The sequence below is a fragment of the Brienomyrus brachyistius genome, chromosome 3, assembly GCF_023856365.1.
Source record: "Brienomyrus brachyistius isolate T26 chromosome 3, BBRACH_0.4, whole genome shotgun sequence".
NCBI classification, from domain to species: domain Eukaryota; kingdom Metazoa; phylum Chordata; class Actinopteri; order Osteoglossiformes; family Mormyridae; genus Brienomyrus; species Brienomyrus brachyistius.
Window position 1 is genome coordinate 7898766 of NC_064535.1, and position 12032 is coordinate 7910797.

Here is a 12032-nt window from a genome sequence, read left to right on the forward strand (position 1 = left end):
CGTCGCGTGCTGAGGGGGAGAACCGTGTCTCCTCGAACCGGGGCGAAGCAAAACCTCTGTTTTGGAAAAGGGCGTCACCATCACCACGCCCGCGTCAATCTTTACCCTATCACCGCTGCTGCAGGCTACCGCATAAAGCTGTTTGACGTCTCAAGTCTGAAAGTTAACGCATATCGCATACAAATCAACCTCGGCCAATTTACTAATCCACTCTCAGAGTCAGTTTTTACAGAAATCAGCAGTCATCTGGAGGCATGCCAACCCCCCCTCCCCCCCCAAAAAAAAATAAATTAAAAACACAAGCATTGTCTTTTTTAGGGATTTTCTGCACCAACAAAATAAAATTAAATTTGAACTTCAAAGGACAAGCAAGCATCTACAGGACATTGCTGAAGTCGCAGCATTGCGAGATAAAATGAAAACCTGCCGTCCTAAGTACATGCACAATGCCTTAGACATAAATATATTTTTGCTTCCAAGGTACTGGATTCCAGCGTCCTGCGTGGCTTCCAGCAGACAACATGGATAAGTGGAAAAATGTTTAAAATGACGACAACAGCTGTTTGGGGGTTTACTTGTTTTATGGTCATATTTTAAAGGCAGAAATATTATACATGACATACAAAAATACATTTGAAATACAATTAAACTGCCCTACAAAAGAATTCTTTACCGATACCCTGCTCCCTGACAAACTGCGCAGAATGGATGCCAGTCATCTGGCCGCCCTGTGTGGGGTGTTTGGGCGGTGGGGGGCTAGAACCAGGAAACTGAAAATGGCGACGGTTCTGATGAATATAAAAAGTACCCTGTACAAACAGGCAAAATGTGAATAAAAGAACCTAAAAGAGAGGATGAACTTCAAAAGACAGGGTTGTTCTGTGTGCTGCCGAGCTGAGCGTGCTGGGCTCAGCACTTAGAAACCACGTTTCTTAAACAGGTCCAATTTTTAGCTGTTCGCGTTTCCAGCCGGACCTACATGAGATCGGGCCGTGTCAATGGTCGGGATCGGCATGGCTATAGTCCCACCCAGGGTTTCCTGTCGAAAGAGGAAGAAGCGCGTCTTTTAATGAACTGAGAGTCTGCAGATGGGCCGGCTGGTCGACCCAAACGCCGGCCACCAACCTGCCCATCGACATGGTCCTGCCCTTTGCTCGGCGGCCGGAGTGGCTCCTTAAAAGCAGAACCTTCTGGAAACAGTAACTGTGCGGGAACAGAATGGGTGCAGAACGTGACACACAAGAATGCCCCTTTCAAGAAGACACATTTACACATCAGATACAAAACTTACACCAACAGGACTGCCTGAGACCAGCCATTTTTACAACATTCAGCTGACTATTAATTTATTCGTAACAGTATATCAGTCCCTACAAGTAATCAGGTAAACTCAGCTTCTGCGAATACCTTCTCCACATCCTTTAGTTTCTTTGGGGACTCCTCTAGGGGGGGGGGAGTGCAGTTGTTTTAGCGTGGGGCCATTGGAAGACAGCACACAGACGCCATTGTGCGGGTCAGCCTGGGCGGCAGTGGGATGGCCGGGACGAGTCACCACGCTCCTGCCTACCACTGTGGGTATGGTGTTCCCAGTAGGGGGGGCCACAGGCTCTGGAGGAAGGAGAGAACATGGGGTCAGGGGAGCTCATGTGCTGCAGTTCTCGGGAAGTGCGAGGACGGCGGACAGCTACTCACTGGAGCCGATGACAGGGATGGACGTTCCTTGCTCAGTTTTCGGCTGAGGCACCTCACTGACCAGCGGACTGTCCAGCAGCGGGGGGGGGGGGGGCGAGATGCTGCAGGCCACGGATTGGTTAGCGGAAGAGCGGGCAGAAGGATGAGCAAAAAAAAACCCTCGCACACCCCCTCCAAGGTGCCTTACCTGCCGTCCAACTCAGAGGCAGGTATGTTGGGCCGGACGGCGGGAGTCGGGGAGCAGAAAGGGGTACCGGAGTCCGTGTCGTGGGAGCTGTCCAGCACACTCCCGTCCAGCGGGGAATGTTTCGGACCCGCTGGAAATGCGGTTCGCCTCTGCAATGCTCTGCAAGAGGGCAATGGTCCGGGACATTACAACACAGCAAGTGCCCCAAATACCCCACAACCTCCCCAACACTTGCAGGAAGTGATCAAAGGTCACTCTCAAACTGACCATTCCTCACCTTTTTCTTCTTCTGCACAAGCTCTGGAGGCAAGTACTGGTGGAGCTGTCTCTTCTTCACGTGCGTGGCTTTGATCTTCATCCCGTCCTTCAGCATGCCAATGTTGTTTGTCTGCCTGTACACTGGGTGAGATGAGGCAGCGGCAGGCTTAAGCCACGACAGCCACTAAACTCCGTCACAACCAAGGCAAAATGTATTCCTCCATTGTCAAACTCTAAGAGGTAGACCTCAATGGAGCTTGGATGTAAACACATCTAGTTGGGCAAGTTTACAGAAATCGACTTCTCGTTTGAAGTCTGGCGGACAGGGAAACTTTGACAACGCTACAACACACTAGGTCAATGAGAGCGCTGAGCAGTTCCTGTGAAGGCCTGAATGTCGTAGGTCAACCCTCAGTTCACGCTCTCAGAGTTTTCCACCTTCTTGAAGATTATCCCAATGAACCACATTAAAACGAAGTCACTCCTGTTCAAACAAGCATGAGATGTCAATTTGTGCCGAAACGCGAGCCCCCTTCCACCAAGTCGTCTCCCCGGATCAAAGGGTCGTGACACCTGGAAACGTCAAATCAAACCCGTCACTGGTCTCATCCTACCTCAATGCATGACGTCCTTGCTGCGGGGGTGAAGACCAGCAAAGACCTAGTCTGACATGTGACCTGTCAATCACCCCCCCCACCCCCACCCTGAGGTCTGAGAAATGCATGAGCACCATTTTCAGTTTCTACCCACAGTCCTGTCGGCGCTCATTTGAAACCAATTTTCCAGAAACAGAAATTTCGCCAATATGAATCAAGTGCACTACATTCTAAAAATCTACTTAAGTATTTTGTCCACTTATACTCTATCTGCTGTTTCTCTTTTCTAGATTTTACTATAAGCTGAAGAAAATGCAGTCCAAATACCAGTACCTTCAAAAACTGAAAAACACTCAAGTTGCAAAGCAAAACTTGCCATCTGCAGTAGAGCAACGTCGCCCCCTTGTGGTATTGCCTTAAAAGCACCACATTCAAGACGAAAAGGACCTCATCCTCACTTACTCGCTATGGTTTTCCTTGGAGCTGGGAAAAGACTCTGGATTGACATGAGCCAGGGTGATGTACTCGCTCCGCTCCAAATTGCCGACCAGAACTCTGATTTTGGATTCCACTAGGCCTATCCTGCAAAGAGCACAGAGCCATCGGAAAAATGAAATTGACTCAACTATTGCAGTACCAGTCAAAAGTCTGGACACACCTGCTTTAAACGCATTTTTCTGTACTTTAGCTGTAATTCACCTTGCAGTAAAAGACTTCAAGGCAATGAAGTAATACATATCAAACATTGCAACAAACAAGGGAAGTGTTCAACATTTTAGACTCTACAAAAGCGCCCCCTTTTGGTTAAACGACAGCATTGCTGACTCTCGGCATTCTTTCAACAAGCTTCCAGATGGAGATGCATTTCAGGGGGCTACAACAGTGTAGGAGTTTCCAAAGGTTCCGACCACAAGGTGGCTACCTTGCTCTTATTCTTCAATCCAACTCATCCCAAACCAGCCCTATAGGGTTTAGGTGGGGGGCAGGTCATCTGTCACAGAACTCCAACTCTTTCCTTGCTCACAGGATAACACAGTACTTACTTAATGACCCTAGGCACACCTCGAGGTTATCTTGTCAAAAAAAACTAATGATTTCCGACACTTGTTTCCAGACTTCTGACTGGTACGGTATATTCCAAAGACGTTCCAGTGAGGATAGGGGAAGGCTTGCAGGCAAGAATGCCGTTCACCATTGCAGTCAAATGCGCATTAAATCAAAAGCAAGTTTTGCCTGTGAAAATTACACAAGTGTACGGTTTAGGAATCAAGAGGTCAAACACACTCCATTCCAAATGGTTTTCCTCCGTTGACACGCTGGCCGTCAGAACGATGTAATGCCTAGTTAAAATTTTTTTACTGAAAACCAAACCTTAAACCCAGCTATACCATACAAACCTTCAGAATTCTGTTATATTCTACACAGTGATAACATGTACACAGGTTGACTGGCTTGACAAAGTTTTGTTCACAAACCTCAATGAAACATAAAAACAGAGGAATGCACTCGCGTCTACGCAGTACGTACTGGCATAAAGAGCTTCGACCAGTCAGCTTTGCCGAGGAGAATTTCATCCGTGATGCTGAGACCCGAGGACAACATGACGTGACGTGAGCCAAGCAGACGGACTCCAAGATAACTGCGACCTCCCAGGGCCGTCTGCCACGTACCAGTTTTGAATTTCTCGGTCATGATGGTGCGCGTGGAGGTGGAGACGTTGTAGGTGGAGTTCTGCTGCGGGTAGGTGGGTGTGATGATGGGCATGAGGTGGTACCTATTTGCAGGATTCACCTTTGGACAAGGAAGGAGGAGATAATTAAATGCTGGTTTCAGGCAGACACACACATCACTGTGGCAGCGCACAAAGGGAGACCCACCTGTGGGTCCCAGACAGGAAGTTTGAGGTTGCTTTCTTCCGGCTGCTTCAGAAGCACTGGATTAGGCCACTCCCTACAGGGAGGCGAGGAGAAAAGGGGGACAAGACAGACTGACCTCCATACCACTCGGAATCAGACCCATCATATGCAGCCTCTCAAAGGATTTTACAAGGTTTGTGTAGAGATGCAACAACTAGACGTTCAGTCACATGGTGCAGTGGTTAGGGGTACAATCTTGATTAGAATTCAAACAGGGGAGACCCGCTAGGATAGTGGTTCTTAAACTCTTGTCTGGAGACCCTCAAAACATTGGTCAAGGTCTTAAGCCCCCTTTCAATATGAGAAACTTTGCAGAATATGGTGTGTGTGTGTGGGGGGGGGGGGTGAATGACAAAAACTTCAGGGACGACTGGGGGTCCCTGAACACCGGACAGGGAAACACTAGTCTAAAGTCCAAAGAGTGTGCCGGTAAGAAAATAAAAATAAAACTCAAATCTTTAAAGCAGTAGCACCACAAGGGCACCAAACAAATCCATTGCAGAAACCGGTGATTTACTTTCACTCAATGCACATAAGCTATACTTGACTCCGATTATCACTACTTGAAACTACATTAATAAATGAATAACTTCCTGGTCACGTCATTCGGCCCTTTTCTTGCTCTGGGACATTTGCACCATGACTCACCACTTGGAAAAGACGAGGAAGAACTTGTGTACCAGTGTGGAGGCAACGGCATTGGGATACAGCTGGCAAGTCTGTGCCACCAGCACGGCCCAGGGCACGCCACCGAGGAAGCCCAGCGTACTGGAATAGATCCCATGGCCTGTGCACACAGAGTGACCACAAAGCACCGCCATGATTCCGCGAGAGGTGTCGGCATCAGGGTCGGCCTGGTGCGGCCTGGCAACGGCTTCTGACTCGCGTTTCGCCTAAAGCTTAATGGCTCTCAGGGTCAGGCGAAAGTTCTCCGTGTTTGGCACCAGATGTAGGATTTCATCTGTGACTCTGCAGCCTGTCCAAGGGCACGATACAGAGCAAACAAACAGTCAGACCTACGGGTCTCTGTGTTTCCCAGGGCGTGAGTGGTAGAGGCGCCTGTCAGGTTTACCGTTTAAGCTGCGGACGCATGGAATGTCCAGGTTCCTCAGGTTGGAGTCTCTGCACAGGTTCAGGCTGTCTGGAATAGACTGGAGAGCCAGCCTCGCCAATACCAGTGCAATCTGCATGGAAGCAGTACGGCGGTTGGTTTTGGCGGAAAGAAATGAAGAATCGGTGTGCTACTCATTTGACTGCAGGCAGGATTCCCTATAGCCAAAAAATTTAAACAAGCTTTAGCTCAATCGTCAATGTCACCAGTCAAATATGGGGTACCACAGGGCTCAGTGCTTGGCCCTTTGTTTTCTCTCTACATGCGGCCATTAGGTAACATAATGAGAAAATATGTTCTCACTCCTTTGCCGATGACGCCAAAATATAGATGTCAAATTCACATAATGACACCATATCTACTGTCACTTTAGCTAATTGCTTTAATAAATTTAAGACCTGCATGAGTGAAAACTCTGTCACTAAATGCAGAGAAAACAGGTTCTGTTGTTTTTAGGCAAGCCCACAGATAGGAAGTCTATCATCTCTGCACTCCATTCTGAGGGGCTGAACTTTCCCCTCAGCAGCTTGGCCCATAACTTAGGTGTCACCTGAGGTACAAGCCTCTCATTTAAAGGGCATGTGGATGAAGTATCAAAGGTGTGCTCCCTACTGCTAGGTGATCCTGCCAAACTGTGACGTTTCCATCCTATTCAAGACACTGAGAAACTAATACATGCTTTTGTATACAGTAGGTTAGACTACTGTAATCCTCTGTTATTGGGAGCCACTCACTGCACCTTGCAGCATATTCAAAATGCAGCAGCTTGAATTGTCAGCAGGAGCAGGAAGTTTGAACACATAACCCATGTTCTTAGTTCCCTGCACTGGCTTCCTGTTAGGCATAGGACTGACGTCAGAGTTCTCCTACTTAAAAGGCACTAGCACCTGCCTACCTGACAGAACTACTTTATGTTTACAAGCCACATCGTCCACTGAGATCATAGAATGCAGGTTTCCTTGCCATTCCACATACAAATACAGCAACAGCTGCCTATAAAGGATTCTGATACAGGGCCCCTTATTGTGAAATGGTTCACCAGCTCATGTATGGAATGCCAAATCAATCTCAGTCCATAAATCTCGACTGAAGACCTATTACTTCAGTTTAGCTTACCCGCAACTTAACACATAACACACTGTAACTATGGCTGCTGGTACTGCAGTACATGCCATTTTTATCTACTATGCTTGTCCATTAATGTGTCTGTGCATGTTCTGACCCCCATACTCTCTGCCTTCTTTCCCCACATGTCAGGATGGTGCCCGGGGTGGGCACCATCTGAGCTGGTGCCCTGGTTCAGTCCCATGGAGGAGTGACATTGTGGATGCGAGTTACTAACTGTAACATTGTAGGTGCAAACTTCAATCTGCCACCCATCGTAGGCTGACTTGGAGAACTGACTCATAGATGGACCTTGACTACAGTCTACACCTTGGTTTTAGCAAGCACATCTGCTCTTTTCTATAATGTTGGCCTGTCTGTGGGGGGGGGGAGGGAGAGACCCCAGTTTTTTTTCCCCTCCTAGTTGGAAATTTTTGGTTGCTCTCCTTTGTTGTCGCATTTCTTCGTCTTCCTTTTCACCTCGTTTTTGAGTTATTCTGTATAAATGACGCAGAGATGTACCCCAACATGCCCATGTAAAGCACCAAGGGGAAATTCTGTTATGAAAGGCGCTATACAAAAAAAAAAATGAAGAAAACTGTAAACATCAAGCCAATGTCTCCTCTGGATGTTCCGTAAATATGTAGCGATACATCCGTACAGATGAAAATGAATGGCAGAGTAATTATGACAACTATCCACACCTCTGACTAAAACATCATGGTCTAAGAGTCAGCTTTTGTACCTTGGAGGAAACATACGAATTACAAACATGCATAACAGAAATGATCATCAAAAATAAAATAAAAAGTATGCACTATGAGAGAACACTGGGCAAATACAAACGGCACGCATCAGGCCCATACTTCTCTTCTCCGCATGTGCATTCAGGCTGTGGACGCTCAGACACGTGGACGCTTCTGCTCGTATGACATTTGTCTGTGCATACGGATGGGGGCGGAGGGCTCACACCTCCACCACCAGATCAGAACAGTCTGAAGATAATACGCAAGTATCTTACAGTACCATATATGTGCCACAGAACTTTGACAATAAAAAAGTTGTAGTTGGTGCACACATTTAGGCATGCAGATTTAATCTGCCGTACCTTTGGTATGCACCCCCAGCCGATAGGAGTCAAATGTAAAGATTTTTCCAGGAAAATAGCATAGCATACTGTATGCTAGCTGGACCGTCACTAAAGCAGGTATGCAGCAACAAGAAACCCAAAGCTGTTATTGTGCTGTTACACCTGTGGTTCAGCTCATCTTCATCCTCAAAGACCCCAAAGGGTTTCAAAGCCTCTATGAGCTTCTGGGTGTGCATGTGGTCAATCTCTCTGGGTAATGCCAGGCTGATGGAAGAGGTGATGCCATAATGTTTCTGAGGCTGCTGCCCGCCAAGCATACTGTTATTGGTCCTGCAAAGCGCAAGAAAAATGCAAGAACACTGACACTTCATTCTTTTAATTACTTTTACTAAAACCACAGATGATAGTGCTGATGTCAACAAGTCTGTGACGCAGTAGAGCCTCCAACGCACGTACTACGATCCAGCATGCTAAACATTAGAACAATAAAGAATGACAGGACCTGTGTGCGGGTCAGAAGCAAGCAGACGACCAACAACCGGAAGTCACATTTTCGGAGGCGGGATGCAAATAAAAACTTCCGGTCGTCACGCATTTACTACTGTTTGGCGTGCGTGCTGGGTTACAATTACAATTATTATTCATTGACACTGGTGTGCATCTTTAAACAAAGTTCCGGTTCTTTAACCGCCCTTTTGAAGCTGCATTTTCTTAATACGCGGGAATAACTACACAAGCGGATCTGCACGACTGATGCGCCTATCAGCAATCAACGCAATGTCGCGCACGCGTAACTACCAAAATATAGCCTCTTATCGCAAACCCATTAACATTTTTCTGTAAACATTATAAAACACATCAATTTTCTGACAATGCATATCAGCATTCGGCAATTATGTATGTTCCCAATGAACGTGCTCGCATGCACGTTGTCACAATATTACATACACAAAAATGACAGCCAGTTCGCAAGCTACGACAGGCCAACGATTACCTTTTTAGAAAACATACATTTCAGCAAAACTACACTATATTATACATGCATACATAAAGTTGCGACCTCACCGACCATTATAAAAATGTGACTACTAACTTTATACATACTTGGGAAAGCTATTTTAATGAAAGATCGTCACTTATTTCTCGCGCTAAAACACGCAAATGCAAACACAAATCCTCATCGGTAAAGACACACAAAGAGAAATTTTCGTTGTTGGACATGGTTTATTTCCGATTAAGCCAGTATGACAGAAAAATAACTTGTAGCGGGACATAGGCAACTAATCTACCGACTTCACCGGAAGCTCTGCAATCACTGTCAATCCACAGGCTGCTCTTTAATTCCCCCAAAATACAACATTATGCTACAAACCGACTTTAAGCGATAGCCAGTCTGAAAATGCATATGTGATAGTGACACACTAAATGCTAAATAAGACCGAATGCTCTGTGCAAACCTTGCAGGCCTTAATCGAGCCTAAAGTCGCCAGCTAATCGGTTAGCTGTGTATCCCTTCACAACAAACGCAGCCACACAGATAAATGACCGATCTGCTCATTTTCAGTATGCTCCCAACTTACGCTGACATTTCTTTCATGACCCCCTCGGTGAACTTTGTTTATGCTACTCAAGTATAATTCCTTGAAAACATGTAAAATCAGCCAGCAGCAGGCTCGATCCCTATTTATAACAATAGTTATACTCCAATGTGGCGACCACCAGCTCTACATATCCCGGCAGCCTTTGCGCTGCCTAGTAGCGAGGCCGCTGTTGGGAGGGGGTCTATTCAAAATCACTGTAATAATAATCAGAATGAATTTCACTATAATTTCTATAATAACGTGACTAATTACTGCTGTTTATTAAAAATTAATATATACTATAATTATATCACATATATTTGCAAACTTAGTATTCCCTCGCTTTTTTAACATCGACAGTTTCGTGCGCTCGCCGAAAGCATTCAGTGCTTCAGTATACTTACCCGTTTAAACATTAACAATTTTAATATATGGTGGAATTTACAGAAGCAACAATTGCTGTATGCACCATTTACATACATGTACTGAATTTTGGCCATGAATCTGGGAAGTAATGCATTCAGCGCCATCTGTTGGACTTTTGGGAGCGAACACACCGACCAGAACAGAATTATGCTGCGTAATGAAAACCTGGTTCTCACAGGTTCAACGCTATGATAAAACGCCATTTTAAAGAATTCAGATTCATATTTGGGTCTTTATGAGAATTTTATTAGCATATCCATCCATCAGTTTTCTAACTCATATTAGCAGCAAACTTCTTTTACAGTTAAGGGTTCCGGTTGGCATGAGCTTAAGTGAGTAAACACATAAATCGTTTAACAATTCATAAATGGATATACACTATGAGCAATTTTAAGATGCCAGTTTATCTAAACTGACTCTTTGAATTCAGTGAGGAGAAACACGAATACGTACAACCTTCACACACAGGACGCCAGGCCTGGGATTCGAAAAGGCAACCCTGGAGGTGTGACGCTACGGCGTTAATCATGGAGCTACAGTCCTCCCACTCGAATCTTACCAGGATGTGTCACCGACGCGTTGAAAGCAATTCCAAACTTGTCTTCAGTGTGTGTCTATTTTTGTCTTTGCTGTTTGTCAGTTTTGGCGTTAGCTAGACAATGTCTAATCACCGGAGAACAAGGTGGATGATCTCAGATGGAGATTAACGTCACAAAGGAAATGAGGAACATACACCGGACTTCGCAACCAAGCTGAATGGCTTCAGAATTTACAACTGGACTGTATTATCCAGGAACAAAAGAAGGTGAGGCGTATGTTTTCATATAATCAACACAAAGAGCACAGATGTGAAGCTGTTGCACAGCAGTACTTTCTTTATTTTGGATACCTGATGATCTTGTGCCAAACGTCTATTATCAGTTTATGACTTGTGATTCTGCAAAAGGAAACAACACCGACGCACCAATTAAGCGACATCACCACCATCATCAAGAGAACCCCAGGAACACGTTAATTTCTTCTTTCCTGATAGCAAAATGCCGGACACTGGAGTCAGAGCAAATGCTACAGGTATGGAGTGATGCATGTTTTGAAGACTCTTCGCCAGTGGGACAATCGAGGCAGATTTACCTGAAAAAGCTGTACTTCTGAGAAGTGAGAAAAGAAGACTTTTCGAGGGCAGGTGTTCCAACGGGGGCGTGGCTTATGATCAATTTTGCCGGGGGGGGGGTTCTGCCTCGCTGTAAATTCAGTTATTGAAAAGGCCACTGATACCCTCAAAAGAGGACACTGTCAGTCCTCAGTGCAAAAAGGTGGAGGTGTTCAGGCATCCTTCCCCCCTCCCCCGCACGTGCCCGGTCCTGAGTGTATTTTCACGAAGACAAGCCGCAAAAATACGCAGGTATATACAAGTAATTCAGGTAGGTCTCTGGAAAGCAATAAAGCGGGCGAAACTAGAATATCAGAGTAAAGTGTGGTATACTAGCTAAAATCAACATTAAACATCACATAAATGTAGCATGACATTCCCAGTTTCAAAGCCTACACACCAGAATTGGTCATATCCAGTGAGAATGCTCTCCCCGACGACCTGAATGCATTTTTATGCTCACCTGGATCTTGCAAAAAAAATAAAATAGAATAAAAAAAAAGTCCATGCGAGCTTGCGTAGCACCCAATGACGCCTCCTTCAGTCTCCGTGAGAGATATAAAAAGAAAAAATTTCAAAATATTACTTCTCGCAAAGCGGCTGGTTCAGGACAAGAAAGCTGTCAGTGAACAATTTTTTGATGTTTTATGGACTTTTTAAATCACTCTCCAAGGGAGTGCCACTTAAAAAATTGTGGAATAAGTTCCCTAAAAAATATTAGAGCTGTACTCAGCTATATTGCAGTGCAGTGTTTTGAAGGACTCCTCTTTGGACACACAAAACGGAATGTCGTGGACAGGCTAGATCTAACCTTGGTTTACATAGTACCACAAGAATCCACTGAGGATGCCGTCTCACTGGTATTCTCTTCCACTGTGGCTCATTCAGTAAATAAAACCTTCAACTCAGACTACTGCTTATA

The 12032-nt window shown here is 45.5% G+C and overlaps 1 protein-coding gene across 1 annotated transcript; it reads right to left on the reverse strand.

Annotated features, from left to right (window-relative positions):
- Positions 1-562: 562 nt before the first annotated feature.
- On the reverse strand, positions 563-9711 carry LOC125739255 (poly(A) polymerase gamma-like). The gene is given in 11 exon segments (XM_049009153.1): positions 563-1039; positions 1126-1203; positions 1408-1608; positions 1693-1793; positions 1880-2002; positions 2004-2038; positions 2157-2278; positions 4404-4524; positions 4611-4683; positions 5298-5625; positions 5722-9711. Coding segments are annotated over 9 exon segments (978 nt in total). The 5' UTR covers positions 5471-5625; positions 5722-9711; the 3' UTR covers positions 563-1039; positions 1126-1174.
- Between the last annotated feature and the right edge of the window lie 2321 nt (positions 9712-12032).